Source organism: Puma concolor, chromosome A2 (genome assembly GCF_028749965.1).
Source record: "Puma concolor isolate L17-30 chromosome A2, mPumCon1.1.hap2, whole genome shotgun sequence".
NCBI classification, from domain to species: domain Eukaryota; kingdom Metazoa; phylum Chordata; class Mammalia; order Carnivora; family Felidae; genus Puma; species Puma concolor.
Window position 1 is genome coordinate 68,410,071 of NC_141668.1, and position 23,858 is coordinate 68,433,928.

A 23,858-nucleotide genomic window follows, 5' to 3' on the forward strand; every position below is an offset into this window, starting at 1 on the left:
TAGGAGGGGCAAGCAGACCCTGAAACTTCCTTTCTCTGCCTTTCCTTTACCCTTGACCTTGCTTCTGTCTTTCCTCCTTCTTTTCCAACCTTTTGCTTCACCTGCTTTATTTATTCTCCTCCCACGTTATTGGTTCATTTGCTTTTCTCACACCTTCCTTTCAGCGGAAAACAAAACAAAACAAAACCCTCTCACCTTTCTGCCTTTCTAACTCAGCTTCATGTCATCCTTTCATGTGTTCACACCTTCACTTACTCACATACTCATTCATGTTTTCAACAGATATTTATTGGGCGCTGTCTGTGTGGCAGGCAGGCATGGCACTAGGCTCTGGGCACACAGTAGTACACAGACAGATCCAGACCCTTCCCAGGATGGGGCTCATGGTCAAAAGGGGAAGCAGGTGATAATCTAACAATTGCACAAGTAATTGGATAGCTCCAACTTTGGTAAGAATGGCAAGGATTCTTGCTGTGTGAGAGAGAGAACTCACCTATTTGAGGGGATCACACAGCTAGTTGCAAAAGCTGTCAGAGTAAAACAAGCAGCCTGGGCAAAGACTATGAGCCAGGAAGGACCAGGAGAAGGTCAGAGGGACAATGTTCTAGAGCATGAGGGTGGGAGCAGATGGCAGAAGACAGAGAAGCAGGCCAGCCTGATGTTGTTGGCCACCTAAGAGGTCTCTGACTATATTGATCCAGACCTCCAGCCTCAGTATCCCTTGGGAGCCAACAGCACGAATTATGTTGTGGGAATCTAGGTAAGCAAATAGAAACATTTTAGTTTTGAGGGAAAATGTAAACTCCAGTTCATTATATTTGTATTCAAGTTACATATCAATATAAATCATATGTTTATGCAATATATGATAATATAGAGGATCAAATTTTCTCTTTGTGTAGTGTGTTCACTTGTGGTATTTGTGTAATATTTTGAGATTGCAAATGCTGATCACCTTGTTTTATGTGTACAAATAGAAGAATCCACCATAATGAAGTGTCACCTGTCTTTATTTTGTGACCTGCAAAAAGTCTAATGTACACATGAGCAAACTAAGTTTTAAGGATGTTGTGTTGTACACACACACACATACACACACACACACACACACTTTATTATTTAGAGCAGTTTTTAGTTTACAGAAAATTGGAAAGCAGGTACAAAATTTCCATATATCCCCTGTTCCCACACACATGCATTATCAATATCCCTCACCAGGGCAGTACATTTGTTATAATCAATGAACCAACACTGACACATCATTATCACTCATAGTTTACATTAGGGTTTACTCTTGGTGTTATACATTTTATGGGTTTGGACAAATGTGTAATGACATATGTTCACCATTAGAGTATCATACAGAATAGTTTCACTATCCTAAATCTCCCCTGTGTCTGCACCTTGTTCATCTCTCCCCTCCCCCAAACACTTATCTTTTATATAAACACACACACACACACACACACACACACACACACACACACACACACACACATATATAGGATCCACATAGGTGAAAACATATGGTATCCATCTTTCTCTGCCTGACTTATTTCACTTAGCATAATACTCTCCAGTTCCATCCACATTGCTACAAATGGCCAGATTTCATTCTTTCTCATTGCCAAGTAGTATTCCATTGTATATATAAACCACATCTTCTTTCTCCATTCGTCAGTTGGTGGACATTTAGGCTCTTTCCTTAATTTGGCTATTGTTGAAAGTGCCACTATAAACAGTGGGGTGCAAGTGCCCCTATGCATCAGCACTCCTGTATCCCTTGGGTAAATTCCTAGCAGTGCTATTGCTCGGTCATAGGGTAGGTCTATTTTTAATTTTTTGAGGAACCTCCACACTGTTTTCCAGAGTGGCTGCACAAGTTTGCATTCCCACCAACAGTGCAAGAGGGTTCCCGCTTCTCCACATCCTCACCACAAACGCTTATCTTTTTATTCTTTTCATAGTTTTGCCTTTTCCAGAATTCTCTACAGTTGTAATTATGTTGTATGTATGGAATTATGTTACAGACTGACTTCTTTCACTCAGTAATGTGCCCTTTTATTTTAGCCAGACCCAAATGCCTAACGTTCACAGCACCATCACTAGTCAATTACTTAAGTCATGCATTTGTCCATGAAAGAAGTGTGAAGTCAGTGTCATATAGTTTTCCACCAAACAAAGCAAAGACTCAAGGCTGTCAGCTCAGAATTCATGGAGAGCCAACAGCTTGAGAAAATGTAATCAGAGGACCCCTGCTTCTATGTGATGAGCTGTGTGTTTACCTTACACTGAAATAGTATACAAACCCACACACCATTCTAAATTCATGATAACCAAGTGCATGTGTTCTGTTTACAGCTGAAGATGGAAAAAGCATTTTAACTGCCTTAGACAAAAGCTCTACACATAATGCATGCTCAGGTAATCTAGATTAAGGAAAATGACTCAATTTTAATAAATTTGACAAACTCCTTACAAAACGAAACTGACTCATAATTTTGTTTTCTTTGTTTCCTTTAATGGACCTACAGATGAACTATTAGGCATGAAACCCGAGGAAGGTGGTAAGATTTATATATTTCTTTGGGGTTATAATTTAATTTTTTAATACTGTTTTTACATGCAGGAAAATGTTTATTTTTTTGATAGCTTTGCATTCCCAAGCAAATTGTTTTTAAGTAACTGTCATTTGTCTTTATAAATGACTTTAAATGTGCCCAAGTACAAATTAGTACATGTGGGATTTGTCATCTTTAGCTTAATTACATAATACTCAGACTACTAAAGCTAAAAGTTATGTCACAGGTTGTATGCTATAGTAGAAAAAACATGGCTTTCAGAACCAGACCTTGATTTGAGTACTGGTTGTGCCATAAACTATCTGTATGGCCTTAGGTAATTTGCTTCACACTTTAACTTTCAGCCTCAGTTGCTCCATTTGTAAAATGGAACCAATAGCAACAGTCTTCCTGGGCTGTTGTCAGAATTGGAGATCATGTATATACAGGGTCTCTCATGACCTCTGACACAGGAACACTCTTCAGATGGTAAGCAGTTGAGACAGTGGCATTAGAAACATTGTCCCAGTGGTATACTGTGCTGCACCTCCACTGAACCTTAGTTTTTTTTGTTGTTTTTTTTTTAACGTTTATTTATTTTTGAGACAGAGAGAGACAGAGCATGAATGGGGGAGGGGCAGAGAGAGAGGGAGACACAGAATTGGAAGCAGGCTCCAGGCTCCGAGCCATCAGCCCAGAGCCCGACGCGGGGCTCGAACTCACGGACCGCAAGATCGTGACCTGAGCTGAAGTCGGACGCTTAACCGACTGAGCCACCCAGGCGCCCCTACGGAACCTTAGTTAAATGCAGAGGAAAAGCTTGCCTGGCTAGGTCACCCACCCAAGTTCACCGCCTAAAATAATTTACTAAATAACTCCCAAAAAGAGAATCCAAAAGCATGGATTTGATTGAGATAAGCATAGTCTTAAATGACCCCAGGAAATTGACTGTTCAGCCTGGTATAGCCTTTGTTTTCCATCCCACCAAGGGTTTGCTTCTGATGATTTATCACAAGTCCAAAATTCCACTGAGATTCTGAGACAAACTCTAGAGCACCCTTTGTCCTGGACTGCTGGTCCATAGTCCACCCTGATGGAACAAGTTTCTCCTAGGACTGGAAATGGGGCAAGATGATCCTATGGACCCCATTTAACTAGGGCCGACAATTTCCTCTACTCAGTTTGAGCTTGATTTGGGTTTAATTCCTGAAGTGTGAGAGGAAGTCTGGGGAACAGAAGGCATTGATTAAAGCTTTTTCAAAAATGGAAAGGCAGTAAGTAGAACTCTTACATTAAGTTTCCAGGGCTTAGGATTATAAACTTGGAAGAAACCTGCTTTCTTTACCAATTTCTCATTCCAGGCAACACACTTTGCAATACTTCATCAATGTCCACATGTTTTTTTGTCAGAATCATACTTATTTGTAAATATTGAAATCACCTCGGGTTATGAGAGTACAAAGCAAATAATTAAAGCAGACTGCCATTACCTGGCCTCCATTTTCATAAAAACATTTCCCACTTGGCATAAGGATAGATTACTTTTATGAAATAAAGGGCTTTTCTCACAAACTTTTTTGGAGGGAGAAATATTGCAGGCTTGCAAAGGTGAGATAAAGACAATAACCTAACACACAATAGGTACCCACCACGTAGTTTTACCAAATCTTAACATTTCACAAGTTATTTATAATTAGCTGTATCTTTCAACTTGTTTTGAAAGGAAGACTGGTATTTCTCCTGTTGCCAACCTCTTGTTCATGTAATTTGCTCTTTTATTATCTATTTAATTTCACTGTTTTAATAAACATAAGTTTTGAATATGTATATTCGCATCGGTACGTGATAATGACAGTGAAAATGTAGACAGTGGAAAATTCTGACTCCCATTTCTGCTTGCCACTCCTCTCTATTCCATATTCTCATCCCTATTTCTTTACATACACACAAGCAGGTAGAAGTCCATATTCTTGTGTTTCCCCCTTCTTACAAAAAAAGGGTTCTTGCTTTTGGATTTTGACTTTTTCAACTTGGTAGTAATGGCAAAACAAAAATTAACCCAGTACCCATGTATTTCTTCACAGAATTAAAGCAGAAATGCTACTACCTGAGATAGATGCTTACTTTCATAAGCTTCATCCAGAGCCTGTCACAGATACACTGGAATAAGATTGTTATATTTCCCCTTATTTATTTATTTTTTTTTAATTTTTTTTTTCAACGTTTATTTATTTTTGGGACAGAGAGAGACAGAGCATGAACGGGGGAGGGGCAGAGAGAGAGGGAGACACAGAATCGGAAACAGGCTCCAGGCTCTGAGCCATCAGCCCAGAGCCTGATGCGGGGCTCGAACTCCCGGACCGCGAGATCGTGACCTGGCTGAAGTCGGACGCTCAACCGACTGCGCCACCCAGGCGCCCCAATTTCCCCTTATTTAAAACAACTTTTATAACTCATTGGTTTACAGTTAACAGTCTTTGTTTCATAGAATAGCAGCTCATACCCTTTTTCTGAGCACTCAATTCTAATGATAGGGAGGTGACTGTATTCTTTCCCAAAATGTGTATTTGTTTTCAGGCAGAAAAGTTGATTTACAGATTGTCTCAGTTAAATGCAATGTCACATAATCTCTCCTTTCCCTTTATCACTGCCAGGCCATAAAGCCCTTCTCGAGGCGTGAGCCATGCTCTGTCACTATCTGACTCTTCTGCATTGGCAACCCCTAGGGCAGCATCAGCTTAAAGATTAACATGACCACAAGTCTAGAAATACTCTGTCAGTGCACAGAACTTGTGGTGAATGAAGAAAAGAACACACGATAATTAGTTGACTTCAAAATGTGTGCCCTTCAGAAAACCGCCAGAAGGCCCAGATCCTGAATTAAAACACTGATAATAATATGCAAGACATTAAGCAATCAAGAAATAAAAAGAGCTTAATCCAGGGATGGCTGCCTTTATAGGACTTGGGGGCTATAAGCTCTAGCGCCCTGCTGCTTGGGGGCCAGTTCACTCCCAGTGGTAATTCTGTTAGACAAGTAATGGCCACGCCATGGTACAGTGTTATCAAAAAGCAGACCACTTATGACAACAACAAGGAGACAGTTCTCCAGGAGCCGTTGCCCCAAAATATCACTCCGATTCAGTGTCGTAATGAAATGTGTTTTCTCCAACTAAATAGATAATGTAAATAGCAAACCAATACTTGGCCAATTTATACAAATTTTTAAGTGAAAAAAAACTGAGTGACATTTTGCAATAACTTTAAAGTGGCTCTGAAATCACCTTGTGAGCACATGTGACAATCCCAGCCTCAATTCATGAGTTAGTTGTGACATGCAGGAGTGTTTGTATTCCTCAAAGTTGACTGAGAAAAAGAACTATCAGATAACTGAACAGGAAGTGAAGCTATAAAGCTAGCTATATAGCTAGATGAATTTAGCCCACCTAAATCTCATTACTTGGATTTATCCAAAAGATCCTTCTCTAGGACAAGACTAACTGAAATTTTAAAAAATTATAATTGTACACATTGCAACTAAAATGTTTGTCTTCTGCCATTTCCTTGGTTACTACTTTCAGACTTGTGACTCTGAATTCTGGCCAACCATCAGAACGACAAAGAAGCTTATTCAGTAGCTCCCTTTAGTCCGGGTGCAGACCTTTGGCCTGTAACAATAATACAGGCTTATGGCCCCATGCCTGGTTTCTCCCCAGATGTTCAGGACTATCTCTTTTGTTCTCTGTATAGAGCTGACTAGGAACCTGATTGCTTCCTCACACGCAGTGTGGCAAAGACTAAGCTTGTTATCTTTTTTCATAAACTTTTTCTTCTCCCTGTCTCCCTCAGCATCCTAGGATGAACAGCTGACATTGGTCCTTGCATAAAATAATGGTGCATTTTTAAAAAAAATTTTTTTTTTCAAACGTTTATTTATTTTGGGGACAGAGAGAGACAGAGCATGAACGGGGGAGGGGCAGAGAGAGAGGGAGACACAGAATCGGAAACAGCCTCCAGGCTCCGAGCCATCAGCCCAGAGCCTGACGCGGGGCTCGAACTCACGGACCGCGAGATCGTGACCTGGCTGAAGTCGGACGCTTAACCGACTGCGCCACCCAGGCGCCCCTATAATGGTGCATTTTTAAAACCAAACACTCTCCTGTTCTTACTTGATCACCCTGTAGTCAGTAGTGTTCTGTATAGATTTCCTCCTGCCCCGGGTGTCAAGTTTTTCAGTAAGATTACTTGCTTGTTAAGATCTAATGTTAAAATGGAGGACCAGGACTGGGGATCATCAAGAAGTCTTTTTTTGAGTGCTTACTCAGGGTCTAGCACGATTGGGGTTTTTGTTTTTGTTTTTGTTTAGGGTGTGTGTGTATTCCAGAGAGTGGGTAGAGATGGATTTTTCCCCATCTGTTATTATTATTATTAGCTGTGTCTTTTTTCACCACAAGGGAGTTTTTAGAAGCAGTATTCTTGGATTCCAAACAAGTACAATTTGTTACCGGAGCCTTTTATAAGGACGAATACTTTTCTCGTTAGACTTTTTGTACGGTGGTTTCCCACCCCACTTCCCCCCGCCTTACTCTCTGTCAGGTGATGTGAGGATTGTGTTGGTTGCTGGGGTTTTTCATATGTATTGCAAATGTGCGGCCTTTACATTAGTCATAATGCTGAGAGTGGGGACCAGGGAGAAAAACAGAGAAGCAGAGTCTTCCTGTTTCACACACAGATGAAGGTAACTGTTGTGACATTTATCTCTTTGTTTTGCTGTGCTCTCATTTTTGGTCTATGTAGCTCCATTTCCATCTCCTGGGTTCCTAATTCATGGTGAGGTCATGAAACTCAGTATGATTTCAAAAATATAACCTGAGTGGGCTGTCACCAGTGTCCCACATCTACTTTCTGTCACCTACCCTCCATCTGAACTTAAGAGAGCTTCCTCTGTATGTCAGTTTTCACTCTGAAAACTTGCTAGGTCAGAATCAGTTAGAGCTCATTGGCTCAGAATCAGTTTTCCTAGGGAATATTTTCCCAGGGGCCTAGGAATTTTATTTTTGAACCCCTGGCCAGTACAAGGCAAACATGCTGCGTGGGTCTGCCATTCTGCCATGCTGCTTACAGCCAAGAGCTTTGCCTGGCTGCTGGTGGAGCCATCTGACCTTAGAAACCCTCAACACTTTACAAAAGCTTGAATATTCATTTATATATGACATCATTAACAGGCTCTGAGGGAAAAGCGGTGTGCTGCACTGAGAAAACATCTTGATCTGTGAGCCAGGGGTCCCCACACAGATAATCTGTAACTAATAAATTATATGACCTTGAGCAGGTCATCTGACCTGGGTATCTTTTTCCTCATCTGTAAAGTGAGTTAAATGGGGATAATCTCCAAGGTTCCTTTCAGTTCAGTGTGATTCTTCTCTCCAGGCATCTCACTGGGAGAAAACAGGTTTCCAGACAGGAAGGCAGGAAAGCATGTTTGAGGAATGGCAAATGTGAGGGAGTTTTGCCAAAGCATAGGTTTCTCTGAAGGCCTCATGAGTTGCTGGAAGGGCTGCCTTAGAGCTGGACTGCAGAGGTCCTGAATACCACTGTAAGGAGTGTTCCTTTCTTCGGGAGTCAGAGGGAGCCATTGAAGGTTTTAAAATAAGAAAATGAAACTCTCACAGCTGCACTGAACAAAGGTATACAGCGAGGAGGGTACCTTTTATGGAGTGTCAGCAGGCTTGCCAGTAGTAAACCCCAAGGGACCCTTGAGTCAGGAGTTTGTCATCAGAGTTCAAGAAAACTTGGAATTGTAGATGGAGATTTGAAAGTCTTCCCAGGTGAGATTGAAACCATGAGAATAGATAAGATGTTCTGTAGATAATGTAGGGAAGGCAGATATGGCTCAGGAAGAAACTGTAGGGCAACCAGAATAGGAAGAGGCAGCAGGGATAGTATTGTTGAGGAGATAGGAGGACATCTGAGAGAGCCACTTCATGAAGACCCAGGAGATGACAGCATTTCCAGCTTGTACAACAGGACAAAGTCCCACAGAGGGTGAGGCCAGAGAAAGGGATTTGAATCGGCCATGAAGATCTCACTGGTAACCTTCAGGAGGGCCACTGCTGTTTGGAGCAGGGGCAGGAACTTGACTACAGGTAGCGGAAATAAGAGCAGTGACAAAGTACAGTGTGTGGCTGTAGAAGGGAGAAGAAACCAGAGCAGCAACATTGGGGATGGGACGGGGTGCCCAAGGAGACAGCAGTCGCAAGATTGGCTGTTGCTGGGATGTGCACACGTCTTCTGAGGTTAGGAGAGGAAGCCTTGGAGAGAGAAAGAATAGAGATGCTGGAGCTGAATCCCAGTGGGGGCAGAGCAGGCTCCCAGCAGGAGGGGAGAGTGTACCTAGGGCTGATGTTAAAAAGGAAGAGGGAGGGGCGCCTGGGTGGCGCAGTCGGTTAAGCGTCCGACTTCAGCCAGGTCACGATCTCGCGGTCCGTGAGTTCGAGCCCCGCGTCGGGCTCTGGGCTGATGGCTCAGAGCCTGGAGCCTGTTTCCGATTCTGTGTCTCCTTCTCTCTCTGCCCCTCCCCCGTTCATGCTCTGTCTCTCTCTGTCCCAAAAATAAATAAACGTTAAAAAAAAAAAAAAAAAAAAAGGAAGAGGGAGGGGCGTCTGGGTGGCTCAGTCAGTTAAGCGTTCACTTCAGCTCAGGTCATGATTTCACCATTCATGAGTTTGAGCCCCGTGTCAGGCTCTGTGCTGACAGCTCAGAGCCAAGAGCCTGCTTGGGATTCTGTGTCTCTCTCTTTCTCTCTGCCTCTCTCTCTTTCTCTCTCTCTCTCAAAAATAAACGTTTAAAAAAAAAAAGGAGGGAATTCATAAAGGATTATAGAGCTGAAGGCCTAGAGGTGAGAACTAGAGTTCATTGTGTCTATTGGCTTCTATTTTTGTAGTAACATCTGGGGTTGGGTTATTGGATGTGAGAGTGAACATGGAGACTCGGGAGCCTACAAGAGCATGACGGGGACTTGGAATGGTATCTGTATCTGTGGGTTGGCACTTGAGAGCTCCAGAACTTTGGTTCACCCTTGAAGACAAAAGCAGGATGGGTGCCATGACCCAGGCATGATACTTGCTCAGCTACCTGGGTGGAAGCCCTGACTCTGCCTGTACAGCCCTTACCAGGGTTTCTCTCAAAGCGCTTGTCATCTCTCTGTGTGTGTCCCCATTTTCTCACAGTTAGCTGAATTATTTCCAAGGAAAATGATAGCTTGATTCTTAAGAGCTAGTGTTATTTTTCAAGTCTTGACTTGTCTGGTTACAGACCTAAGCCTGTCCTTTTCTACTTGTAATTAAGTTTTTCTTATGAGTTATGTATAGTAATTTCAAGCATCTTAATTATCAGGGCAGTAATTGGGTTTCCCTGTTTTCTGGTTCAAGTCAGTGCCAGTTTCATTGCTTTTAGTGAAGTAATAAGTTCTCTTAGAGAAATGTCCACTGTGCAGCCCACTTTAACTGTTAAATAACCAGGACACTAATAGCCCAAATTCAGTGGTAGATCTCCAAGTAAATTTCTGTTAAGAAATAGCTCTAGACAGTATCATCCTTGCCATGGGTCCTTTTCTCATTATTGTCAGTGAAGTTGAATTTGACAGGATACAATATTGGTGAGGAATCTTTCGGTTGGAAGTAATAGAAACCCTTCTCTAAGTAGTTTAACTTTAAAATTAAAAAGAAAAGAACATATTGGGTATTGGTCCATGTAACTGAGGACATACAGTGGTGGACTGGCCTCAAATGGGGCTGGATGCAGAGCTTAGACAGTGTTGTCAATATTCTGTTTCCAACTCTTGATACTGTGTTGTTCTATGTCAGGCTCTCTCATTCCTGGGAGCCTCAAAACTGTATCTTTAGAACCTGGAGTCTGAGAAAGACACCCTCCTCCTTCCCCCTTCCATATACCAAACTCAGCGAAGCCTCTGGCATGTGCTCATCCGTGAGCCAGTCTCCATGGCCTGAGAAATGAAGGACTCTGGCCAGTCTAGATGAGGGGTGGTGAGGCACTTTATGTAGTATTCACCAGGATCTGGTGGAGAAGGTGTTTCCAGAAAGGGAAAACTGAAGAGGAAGAGGGAAGGGATGCCAAGTTAACAAAACCCACAGAAGTCCACTCAAAACTGTCACACACAACCTAAATAGTTAAAGATGAAGCTTCCCCAGTTTCTGGTTATTTTTTGGAAGGCTTAACATTTATTATTTATTGTTGCTAATGTTAGTCATGATCTTCCCTGGGTTGACATCTTGATGATGTCAAATCAAATGTCAATTCAAATAAATTGATGATGTTAATTCAAATCAAAGAGTAGTCAGGGTTTGACTTAGCAGAGGGCTGTAAAGTGACTTCAGGAAGAATATGCATAACTTCCAGTGCTTATCTAAAGTCATCCCTTCCTCTAGAGTCTACTCTTTGATTTGAATTGGTTCCAGTAAAACAGGTTTGGTTCCGCAATCAGCTGGTTTCAGTCAGGCCAGAAAGTAAACCAGGAGAAAAGGTTTGGATATTCCAGTCCCAAATGAAAGTAGAATGTATGGAGATTTGGGAAGTTAATATATGTAAAAAGAGTTGACATCAAGCGAGATTGAGAGCCAAAAGGAGGGAGGATGCCTAGCGAGGTGTATGTTAATGGACACAGCCATGCTTTCTGCCTGCATTCACAAATATGGGCTGTCCTACCCTACCCACCTGCCTTTCCACCATGCACAGGTCAAGGTGGGTCCTGGCTGCCCACCCTCCTTCTAAAGAACTGTCTCGCAAGCCTATTTACTAAAATGCCATTTCCCTTGTCTTCTCACCACCCACCTACAAGCTACGTCCAGTGAAAATTTCTGTGATAACACAAACAATAAGAATACTTAGACAGTTGTCCAATTAAAGCCATATTTTGCTACTATTTTTAAACCACAGTGATAAGAGAGTGACTGGACTCCTCCCTTCCTGGATTTATAGCCAGTCTGCTTAGCACATCAGAAGTCCTCTCAGTCAGAACACCTTTATATAAAGTGTGGTTGAAAGTAGATCCAGTTAAGCGGACAGATAAGCTTTATGTATTTTTTTTAAAAGCCTTCACTTGCTAATTGTCTCATATATTTGAGGAAAACCTGTTAATCTCACTTAATATGACAGTATCAGAATTGCAGTACAGCTCAGACAATACAAATCACGATTATTCCTTCTCTTCGTGACTTACGTTTGCAGTTCCCATGTGGCAACTAGGTTCCACAGCAAAGCCACAGTTAGTAAGACCATCAGTCTTTGGTGTTCAAAATATGTAGAAAACCCAGTGAAAGGTCTTGTAGGATTTCTGGCTAGTGATGCCCCCGTTCTATTTGTATTCCCTGTTAAGTGTTTTGTCAGTGTTCATATTATGAGAATGAATCTCTTCTTTAAAGTCTCCCTTGTGGACAAGCAATGAGATTTAAAGGTGTATTTCCTTTCATCTTCCTGATAATGCTTTGAGGTGGGCATTATTAATATTATCATTTTACAGGTGAAAAAAACAAGAGACCCAGAAGAGCTAAGGGTCTTGCTATAGTCACACAGCAAGTAAAGAATGGCCTCGGGGCTTACCCTCTGGTCTGGTTCTCATTCCAACCCTCCAGGGACTGTGTCTCTGGCCTTCTCTAGGTGGTTCCATAATTTGCCGTTTTCCTGTCATTCTTTCACTGCTGCCCTCAGGCAAACCAGACCCACCTTTCCTCTGCTCTGGCAAAGCCTCGAGGTGGGTTGCATTTAGTTGCAGCAAAGGAGAAAGGAAGCAAGAGGCCTTCCTTGGTCATTGTTGGACTTCCTGACATCCTCTGTTCCTGCCCAAGGCGTGGCAAGTGTCCTCTCCCCATTGTGGTTGACAGGGCAGACTCCTGCAGGGTGTGGTGGCTGTGGCTTTAGGGCTTGTTGTGTGAAAAGATTTGGGAAGCTATACAAACAAGGAATGAAAACCTCCCACATGCCTTCAATCCTGGCTTTGTTTCCTGTCTGAGAAATGTTTTGGTGGTAAATTTGCTTTTATATTAAGAAAAGAACAAAACCCTAGAGTTTTTAATGGAAATCCTACTGATGCCCAGAAACTGGACTTGCTTTGGAGGAAGGGGTATGAGTGACAGTGGGACTAGAAATTGAATTCTGGAATTTAAGAGAGACTATGATGAGAATCATTTATGGTTTGATAAACTTTTTCTTAAATGTAGCCATCACCCAGTGTGCTCCATCCCAGCCACCCCCTGTATTTGCTCCCAAAAGCTTGGGTGCTGGGTGGTGATGTGTTTTGTGCTCTGTTACTTTGATCAGCTTGCCTGGGCCCAGTGGCGGGGACCCTAGAACCCGAGGGTGCTGACAAAGATGACCTGCTTCTGTTGAGTGAGATCTTCAATGCTTCCTCCCTGGACGAGGGTGAGTTCAGCAAAGAGTGGGCTGCCGTGTTTGGAGACGGCCGGCCGAAGGAGCCAGTGCCCACTGTGGCCGCCGGAGAGCCAGACCCCAGACCCCAGGCAGGCTCAGGATTCCTTCCTTCACAGCTTTTAGACCAAAACATGAAAGACTTACAGGCCTCACTCCAAGGTATGTACCACGGGGATTGAAACAGGGTTTGTTGTTGTGTGCTCGTTCTTTATTTTTAATCCAAAAGCCTCTTTCTACCTTCTTTGTCTTTTTTTCATGTTTTCTGGGTTTTATTTTATATCCAGTGTCTTTTTAGTTGAAATCTCAGAGTCCTATCCCAGCTTTAAGATAGGTTGCTTCTCATAATTTTCTTGCTTTTCATAATTTTCTCGTCATGTTCATGTTTCCTTTTAATGACAGGTTAGAGAGGTGGCTCTCAATCTTACAGTCTTGCTCTCATTTTAGATTTTTGCAGCGCATACCTTAGAGAATCTTCCCAGTTGTGACCCTATTGGCTTTGGCCAATTCTGCCTAGCCAGTTCTCCACGTTTCTATAGACATGTCGTCTTTCTAGGTGCCAAGTAACACCACGCTGGGCTTCTTAACTCTTTGCACTCTTTGAATTTTACCTTTCTTCTTGCTGTCTTTCCATCCTGGCTCACTACAACGCTGAGGATGCTGTCAGTTCAGCTGCTCCTGTTCTGCCTAAACCATGGGGCTCAGCAGCCCCATGTGCCTTGGCCACAGACGAAATACAGTTTCCACACTGATCATCTGTGGCTGGCAACATTGGTCAGGGTGCAGGGCAGCACACTGGTTGAGAACTGCCAGCATGAGGAGCGCATTGATTTAGAGGGCAAAATTAAAATCAGATTGAAATTGAAATTTTAAAGTTTGAGTTTCTAAACACACCTTGGGAAGGAGACTATTTTCTAGTATTTCGACACCGTTTTCCTCCTTTCATGTCGCTTTAATTGTAAGACAGGAATCACTATTAAGAAGTTCTCAAGTTGTTTTGGTTTTTCCATGAATTTAGGCTATCTCCTTAATAAGTGTTTATCTGGCACTTAAAGCTGAGAACAAACAGCAGAACTGGAATGATTAAGTAATTATGAGCTATTAAAAAAAAACCTCAGGTCTTTGGAGATGAGATCATGGACACAGCAAGAGTTGGTGGGCAAGACCAAAAAAAGGTGTTCCCTCTTTTTTTTTTTTTTAAATGAAATACATGATTCCTTTTATCTTCTTCTGGGAATCTCATTTTGTAGCCATGTCTTTTTTTTTTTTTTTTTTTTTTTTTTTTTTTTTTTTTTTTTTTTTCAGTAACAGAGTTAGAGATAGGAGAGATACATGGAATCCAAAAATACTACACCCTGAGTTTCACCTCTGGGTTTCGCCATCTCTTTCGCTGGAGCCCCAGATGAGCACCAGTGACTTGAGTTTCACCCCCACCCACCTGCGGGGGAGGTGCCAACAAGCTGTGGGAGAGCTGGAAGCCCAGAGCCAGGATCTACCTCTCAGATCTTGGGGCTGCTGGAGACTCTCCAGCTGTGCTGCAGGATGAACCTGATTCGGGCCCCCAGCTGTGGAGACACTAGGGCCCCTGATGCCCAGAGGAATGGTGGTGGCAGTGCTCTCACTTAGCTGGGGTGGCTGAGTGTCATTCACTTGTGAGTGGCCCCCAATGACAGCTGAGAAGTCAGAGCTCCATGCCTTTTTCCTGAGCAGGCAGGGTGAGAAGATCTCAGCTCAGGGGCCACAGCCCTGGAACTATGCCTGACAGCTACAACCAGAGCAGTGGCCATGGACTTGGCACTTTAGCCTTGTCCCAAGTCCAAGGAAACAGCACAAAAGCACACTTGGGTCTAAGAAGGGAGGTGTTCTGGGGCACCTGTGTGGCTCAGTCATTTGAGTGTCTGACTCTTGGTTTTGTCTCGGGTCATGATCTCACAGTTTTGTGGGATCGAGCCCCGTGTTGGACTCTGCCCTGGCAGCATGGAGCCTGCTTGGGAGTGTCTCTCTCCCTCTCTCTGCCATTCCCCCACTCACACTGTCTCTGTTTCTCTCAAAAAATTAAATTAAAAAAAAAGGAGGGAGGTGTTCTGACAGTGAAAAATACAAGCTCATTTTGGAAAGAGGTCTTCTTATACTGGTAGAGAGGTACTACTACCAAGGCAGGCCATTATTTCTCAAGCAAGCAAAATCTAACTTTATGTTGCCACCCTACTAGCTTCTTAGCAAGTTTCTCATTCAACAGAGATTGATTGGGTCCTTCTGGGTGCCAGGCACTGGGGATTCATCTGAAAACATAACAGACAAGGCTTCTGCCTTCCTGGAACTAACATTCTAATGAAGAAGAGGTAATGAACAATAAACATAATAAAGAAAAATCACATAGTGGGTTATAAAGTGATTGGTATGATGAGGAAAAGGAAAGCTAGAACCAGGGGATAGAGACTGTTAGGTGGAGAGCAGGGTAGGTCAGGCTGTAGAACTAAATAGGATTCTTATTAAGATGAGATCTGAGCAGATTTGCAGGAGATGAGACAATCGGCTATGTGGAGATGCAGACAGAGGGAACCCATGTGCCATTGCCCAAGGGAGGACACCCCTGGCATGCCCAAGGGTCTGCAGAAAGAGCACTGTGGTCTGAGTGAGGCAGGGAGGCAGAAGCTAGGCCACACAGGGCGTCCTAGCCTTTGGAACAACCTGGGCCTTTTTTTTTTTTAGCCCAAGTGAAATTGGGAACCATCACAGCATCTTGGACCAACAATGGGTATGATCTGATTTACCATTTAAAGGGATCATCCTGGCTGCTAAAAGTTTCCTTTTCTCTGCTGGTGTTCTATGAAGACCAATGTTAAAGGAGTTGTTTTGTAACCTCTGAGTTATCCTGTTGCCTTTGCATGCCAACAGCCATCAATTGAATGTCTACGGAACTTAAAATGACAGGAAAAAAAAAAAAAGTGGCAGCTAAGTGTTTGAAAGAGGAAGCTCATTCAGCCTCTCTCACACCTATGGACTCCCAGCAGGTACTCCCAGAATTCCACCACTGGTGCTGCCTGAATTCAAGGAACCTTCAAAACAGATGTGGTACAAATAAAGAACAGCCCCCCTGCTTTGATGACTGATCATGTAATCCAGTTACAACCACAGTCTATGCTTTTATGAGGACTTTCACCCTAAAAAAGAGGAAAAGATGAATATTGGCTGTAGATTTTTTTTTGTTACGTCTATCGTCTAGAAAATGCATCTATATACATGAATTGCAAAAGCATCTAAGTAACTGTTAAACTTCTGACACCTCGTATTGGAACTGCTTCCCCTGATTATCCAGATCATCTCAAAACCCAAATTAAATAAACAACTGAAAAGTCAAACACAACATGGAGTACAAAGGCCCATGGGCATGTTGGCTTAGTGAAAGAAGCAGTGGTAGAGAGTTGACGTAACCTAATCCCACCACACCCTTCCTAGTCAGGTACTATCATCATCTCCATCATAGAGCCCAGGAAACTGAGGAACAGAGCAGCTACGTAATTTGCCTGAGATCATACATCTGATAGGAGAGAGAGAGATAGTGAACCTGAGCCATCTGCCTCCAGAGTCTGTGCCTTTCACCTTTCCCTTCTGGCTGCCTCTCTGTACCAAGTCTTTGATGGCAAATGTGACTCCTCAGTGGGTTCCTTCAGGCCTCTCCGTGGATGCTTCCAGAGGAGCAGGACTTATAATATGATTAGCCTGGCCCTGGGTTTCCTGGACACACACACAGACCAAGGACAGGTGGTTGCCATGAAGGAGGAATGTGCATGTGGGGAGGCAGGGTCCCTGTCAACCACAAAAATCAGATGATGTTCCAGAATAGAATATTTGAAATCGAGATTGTCTATAGAATCTTCGCCTGTGCTAGCAGCCACCCACATCTTCCCTGAAGCGCATTCCTGCTCAGTCTCAACCACCGCTGTCCTGGTTCTCTGTGAGGTCCAAGTGGGGCTGCATCCTCAGGGTCAGAGTGTCATGAGAACTTCGGGAATGCTCCAGGCTTGGGGGGCAGCAAACTCTGCTCTTCCACAGGCTGCATTTCCCTCCCACTCTCCCCTCCTCCCTTCTCCTTCACCTCTTCTGTCTTCTCCCCTCCTTATCTCCCCATCTTCCTCTGCCTCCTTCCCTCCTTTCTTTGTCCTCTTTCCTCATCCATTCCCCTGTGCTCTGGGGAGCAGAAAGGAAGGGGGATTTAGTAAGATAACAATTGCATTTTCCTCTGCTCCCCACTTCAACTTCAAGCTCTGGGAGAGCCAAACAAAGCAACTTACATTTAGGATTAAGTTGGGCTGAACATTTGAAAGAGGAGTTAATTTTATGTAGGATTTCTAAGAGTTTCTGAAGTTACCAGCATAATAGGGGCTGGAATTTCCTGTGTCATACAGGGAGGAGAAAATAGTGCCTTCCTAAGGCCTCTTAAAGGGAGTAGAAAGAGAGCTAGCCAGAGGGGGTTGCCCAAGGTAGAGATGAGGTGAGGCTGATAAGCCTCATTTGACATTCTTCTCCATTCTCCACCAATATCCCAAATTTAATTTAGAAATAGACACTGATACTGAAAAGACTACCATCTGCTCAAAATAAATGCACCAGGACATCTTGTGATTTAGGATTCTGCAAACCAAAGTTAGGAGTTTTGTTCCACATTCTCACAAATGTACAGCCCTGTGTTCCTTCTGGATAGTCTTTTGTTTTATACCATGCCTAGGTGCTATTGCCATCTGGGTGGGTTTCTATTTAAGGCTAATGTAATGCCAAGCTTTGCATTATCTCAAATTCACCTTTCCTCAAACTGAGCTCGCCTCTTGCCATTCCTGGCTTAGCCTGGTTCCAGATAACGTATTTCTGGGGCTCAAAGGATATGAAGGAGAAGACTGTGGCGTGCAGTTAGAGTTTAATGCAGTGTGGGTACTTTCAACACGAGCCAGTGGAATTTTTGTTCCATCAAAGAAGCAGCTTGTTGAGGAGCATCTGTAGGTCTTGGATATGTGCAGAATTTAAGTGCCTCCTTTAGTCCATGGAAGGGGCCTTGATGACCATCTATTCCACCCCCATTTAGTATATGAGGAAATCAGGGATTCCCACACAGGTCTTGTGACTTGCCAAGTTGTTGGAGTTTTATATCCATCATTTATATAATTTCTCAACTCCTCAGGTTGGCTTACAAGGTCCTTTAGGACCTGACCCCAGTCCCACTGCTGCCTACACTTCCCACACCTTTACTTAACAACATTGTTTTGTTGGAGAAACATGTATTATGTCAGTAAGCTGGACTCCAGCCATATCGAACTTGAGTGAGCCTGGCTCTACCCACCACTGGGCTCTGGTACGCATTCTCGCTCCTCCTTAGAGCACGTCACCCACCTACACACCCATGATGCTTGCTTTCTCTGGTTAAGTTCTCATCCTTCTGGTTCTCAGCTTCAATGTCATTTCATACACAGAGCCTTCCATGACTTCCTCTTCCTCCCAGCAGTCCAGGTTAGATGTTTCTGCCTCCATTCCCTTTGCACCCGGTATACTCACTCATTCCCATTCTCTCACATCATTTTAAGATTGGTCTAATTTTCTGTCTCTTGCTTTTGGTTGTCATGGGCAGGGCCCATGTTTGTGTTGCTCACCATCATATTTCCAGAACATGGCTGAGTGCCTGGAATACAGTAGATGTTCAAAAAAGACTGGGTGGATGGAGGGATGACAAGAAGGGAGGGAGAGAGCAGCAGACATTGAATCACTAGATTAAAAGAAAACAACCCTCAGCTAATCTCAGGGGTTGTTCCTCGTGCTTGCTGAGCTGGACTAAAATTCAGATTCAGCTTAGATTTATTGATGGCCTGCTCTCTAGCCTCTCTACTCTCTCGTTTCACCTACAAGATCCTATCTTATTCAACAACAACCACCTACGAGGCAGGAATTTTTACCCACCCTTTGCAGAGATGGAAACTGGGGCTCAGTACGGGAAATATGGATGGCTGGGTGGTGCTTGGCCACCATGGCTGTGGTGTTCCCACTTTCCCTTTCCCTGCCAACCCCACCCCAGAGCCCCCCACGCTATGATCATCAACCCAGCCTGGGCTTTTGCTCTCCCAGCTAGTGACATTACATTCATGGTAAAGTGCTCCTCTGGATGGTGTTATTTTGGCTTCACTTGCTGCTCTAGCTGGCCAGTGTTATTTCTGGCTGATTTATATTTTCCCTTATGTAAGTAAAGGGGGCAGGATTGCTCCAATAAAATTTTATATGTGTTTCCTGCAAATGGGTAGCACAGTTGACATATCAAAGGAACTGTGAGCTAGGATAATCATTTTGCTCACAGAGCTCTCAGCTCTTGCTCTGCGGCCCCCACCCTTCACCACCCTCTCCTGACACAATTACTCTGACATGGGGAGACATCTTTCTAGCCACACCTTCATGTTAAAAACGCCTCAGCTAGCTAACACCAACTAGAGAAGAGTTGATGGCAATTACAGGAATATTAGCTACACGAAGTTCTCTTTAAATAGCATTTTTTTTTCCTGACAGAAGCCAAGACATTTGAAATCTGGCTTGGCTTCGATCCATAATTACCCTCATTGCACCCCTCCCCTAAATAATTCCCAAAGTGATATGAGTGAGGGTGACATTACAGCTGAGTTTATATTTTCTTTTCTTTCTGTTTTAGCCAGTGTCCCAGCCATACTATTTTCTCCCCCTCGTGCACATAAGTGTGTTAGACTTCTGCTTAATAGCTGTTCTGAGGGAAAATATGACTTGGCAGACTGGCTGTTGCTTCTGCTCCACACTGTGGGACAAGAGAATAGGGACAGCCTGTGTCTTTGTGAAAACTCTGAGGTATGTTGTCCCCATCATCTTAGACTCCAATGAGGGGATGTCATCAGACTCATCGTCCTTCGTTTCCTCTGCTCCAGAGAAGCCCCCAAATCCATAGATTCTAGATGTTGCCTGTATGATCATGAGTGTTTAGGTGAGCAATATTCCAAAACCCACAGTTACAAATGAATCCAATTAACAGACATGTATTGTCTTTATAAAGGAATATGCCATTATAATCCAATAGGCTTGAAAAATGATTTATATTTCTGGTACTTTTAAAATATGATTTGATATACAGACATTTTATTTATTTATAACTTTTCGGGAACATGCCCATTACATAAAGTGAGGGGAGCTCGGTTTTGACATGTAGATTTATTTCTGCCTCCTTTAGGAATGTGTTCCATTTTATACTCTAAAAAATACAATGCTTCCAACCTGCCTCGCTTTTCGAGTGTTCTCTGCAGCCATTTAAAAAAAATGACTTTTGTGCATATTTTTGAAATGCGAAAAATTATCTCATTGAGTTCCCACTGTATCGAATAGCATATAGAGACCAGGGAGGGTTGACTTCTGTACCTCTGATTTGGCTTTGCTCTGGGTCGGTTCAGGTTCTCTCTGAATGTGTGGGTCTCCTTGAACTCAGAGAGCTTGACAGAACTGAAGAGCTTAAAGCTGCAGGACCTGAGGAAGTAGGGTTCTGAGACAGACCCCTCTGTTTCTTAGGAGAGCCTCTGCCTTTGTCTGGCTCTGGCCTCAACCAAGATGACCTGATCCTGATGGAGACAGTGACCCTTGTGCAGCCTCCTTGGAGACCGCCTATAACAGTGCTTCCCAAACTTGCACTTAGAATCACTGGGGAGTTGTTAAAACAGTTTCCTGGGCTCTACCCCTAGGGATTCTGATTCACTGGGTCAGGGTTGGCCCTGGGAACTTGTATTTCTAGCCAGCTTACAGGTGATACCCATGCTGCTGGTGTGGGCACCACACTTTGAGAACCACTACTCTAAGAGGTTAAGGCCAGGCTTGCTGGGGGTGCTGGGAAGGGTCCGTGGGCTCTGCTGAGCACAGGTGGGTCTTGAGTACATTTGGTGTTGGGGAGAGGATTGTAGGGGAAAAGGGGAAAAGTCACCCAGTTACATTCTACCTCTTTCAGCTTTATTTGGTATACTTATGGAATCACGATTTTAACTTTCCACATTTGCCACTGTTTTATGTGATTTGCATTTAAAAGGAATGCTCATGGGCCAGTTATCTAGGAACTAGGGAGGTTGTGTTACTCCTGGATTACACTGAATACTGGTCGTTTTTTAAAACTGCTTTTTTTGAACTGTAATTTACATACCATAAAAACCAGCCATTGTAAAAGAATGGTTCAAGGATTTCTGGTAAATTTATATTGTGCAATTAACACTATAGTCCAGTGTTAGAACATTTCCATTATCCTAGAAAGCTCCCTCAAAATCTGGTGCTTTTGGTGGCTTATGAATTATGTTAACTACATATTCAAGTACCTTTCCAATGAATAATAATACTTTTAAAAACCCTCTATATGTTTGCATTGTTTTAGAACCAATAAATAGGTCAAAGGCCTCCTGTTTCATTTGTCATTGGTTAGTCTTCTCGGAGAAGTCTGTATGCCACTTGCCTAAAATGAAATAATTCAGCCAGTGAGTATTATAGCATCTACTATGCCAAGCATTGCTTTGCTGTATCTTAAAATAATGCTTTATAAGTGTACTTCTTATGGTTTAAGACTATTCTCTAATAGTGTATCCTAATTCAACAGCCATTGTGTGCCAGGCAGCACAGTACAGGATGTAAAGATGATTAATACATGGTCCTATCTCCAAGAGGCTCACAACTCTAGGAGGTGACACAAAAATGCAAACTAATAAACAGAGTAAGAGTTGTTAATGACATCTCCTATTACACATCTTAGACTAGTGGCAGGGGAAATGAGCAGCATTAAATGCTATCATTTTTGTGGCATATACGCATTGACTTTTCTTGCTCCAGAAATTGGTTTCACTGCCCCAGCTGAACTGTGCCATCCAAACATGTTGTCTTATGAGGGCCTTATAGGAGACAAAACCTTTTCTAGAGAAAACACTGTAAGCAGAGCATCCCAGTAAAAGGATACAATTTTAACAATGATGGACCCGACAGTGATACATCATCTGATGGTCTGTGTTTCATGGTGAGAATCAAGAATGGACTTAGTCCACAAACACCTTCCTATGCTGCATTAGGTATTTTGGAGCACATTGAAGAAGGAATTTCTTCTCTCACTAAGAAGACAGGACTTAAACATACCAAGAATTAAAGCAGATGTGCAAAGGAGTATATGGTAAAGTTCTAAATTAAATGTGAGCCATGCCAAAACATCTAGGGAAACTAGGTGTGCCTCTCCCCAAGCAGGACTGCCGGATGTTAAGTTCACATTAGAAGCAGGAAGAGCACAGGGGGCATTACAGAATGTTGGGTTACACAAGCCAAGTGCCATTGTAAGGCCATGGCAGCAAGTTGGGGGAGGGGGCTTTCTTTCCCCTCATAAACTTGGACTAGACTACCATTTATTTATCTGTATTAACTAAACTTCTCAGATTAGCTGGATACAAAATAAATCAGCTGGATCATAATGAAGTGGAGAAGACCCACAGTTTATTAGTTATATCACTATATTTACTATTGTTCACTTTTTTTTTTAAGCTTTCTCCATTTATGACAGAAAAACAAGGCACTTGATTTCCTTGGAATGCTATGGATAATCTTTGGTGTGACCATGAAATGATGTTACTTGAGAAGAAAAATGGGCATAGAGCTAAAAAAAAAAAAAAATGTTTCAACGTTAACAATTTCACATTTTTTTTTTCAAAATCCAATGTTTTCCCTAATTTTCCATACTTATGAATTAGGTATGATTATATATATATGATATATATATGTATGTGTATATATATATATATATATATATACACACACACACACACACACACACATACCTACTGTCCCATAAAATATACCCCAGGTATGAAGAACATGGCAGAAGGGTCTTGTCACCCTTTTCCCTTTCTTTGGAGGCCACTATGGGTGAGACCGTGTGTGTGCCCAGTGCCTGGTAGGGCAGTGTGCCTGTTCTTCCCTCGACCTAACAACCTCTGGTTTTGAATATTAGGCTGGTCAGAGAACAATGTCAATCCTCCTCCTACTCCATGGCCAGCACCACAGGCAAGCAGTCCAAATGACAACAGCCCTGCAATGAAAGGTAATATAGTGTTTTATTCCCTGGAAATGACAATTGCCTTCCTTTCAACTAGCCTAACACTATTTTCTGTCTTTTCTTTACTAATTTCTATTTGAGCACCTAGGGTACAAAGCATGGGCTACAAGGGTGGAGAGTTTTGCATGATCCTAGGAATTATGTTCTTTTATTCTGGCCCAGTGTCCCAACTAATAATTCCCCTTATTAAACCAAAGGAGGAGGAACCAAATAACCTCTCCCCATGTGATTGTGTGCTGCCCAAGGTTGAATGGTTCCAGCAAGGTAGGAAAGGCCAGTGAAGTTTGCTGTCTTTTACTGAAACTACCATTGCCTCCACCTAACAAAGAGCCAGGTTTACTTAGCTGTCAGAGGAGGGCCTTTCAAGCTCGTGGGACTGTTCTTTTCTGAGACAGGTCCCCAAAGAGAACCTGTGCTTGACTGAAGATCTCTGTATTTGCAGCTGTCTCTCTCTTCCTTTGGTCATCACCCACTTTCCGTGTTAACCACAGGAAGTTGCAGGGAGTGTCTTTATCATCCAGAAGCATTCCCAGGATGTTCTTGTAGGTATTGTGCAAACAGTTGCACCTGGTTTCCCAAACTCTGGCAGTAGAGGTCTAGGGAAGGTGAGGGCTGCACCAAAGTACAGTCACCTGACTCCTCCTAGCAAGGCCACAGCTACCCTCTGAGGCCGCCCTACACCTTTGGGAGGTTAGGAGGAAAAGAGGAAGTGGATGTAGTGATGTAGTGTATTTTTG

The 23,858-nt window shown here is 43.0% G+C and overlaps 1 protein-coding gene and 1 long non-coding RNA gene across 18 annotated transcripts in view; one reads left to right on the forward strand and one right to left on the reverse strand.

The window, feature by feature from the left end:
* The window catches only part of ICA1 (islet cell autoantigen 1), a 152,021-nt gene that overhangs the window by 126,462 nt on the left and 1,701 nt on the right, over positions 1–23,858 (forward strand). For 14 of the 17 annotated variants that reach the window (XM_086695340.1, XM_086695339.1, XM_086695401.1 and 11 more), the window contains 4 exons: positions 2,362–2,424; positions 2,535–2,567; positions 12,897–13,166; positions 23,017–23,106. In XM_086695340.1, the coding sequence (XP_086551466.1) occupies positions 2,362–2,424; positions 2,535–2,567; positions 12,897–13,166; positions 23,017–23,106 (456 nt within the window). Of the gene's footprint in view, positions 1–2,361; positions 2,425–2,534; positions 2,568–12,896; positions 13,167–15,716; positions 16,372–23,016; positions 23,107–23,858 lie in introns of those variants that run through there. The other 3 variants (XM_086695351.1, XM_086695452.1, XM_086695344.1) reach the window with 2 other exon arrangements.
* LOC147583246 (uncharacterized) lies at positions 22,481–23,021 on the reverse strand. The gene is made up of 2 exons (XR_015246785.1): positions 22,844–23,021; positions 22,481–22,662 (listed from the first exon to the last, which is right to left on the reverse strand). It is a non-coding gene; the product is annotated as an uncharacterized LOC147583246 (long non-coding RNA).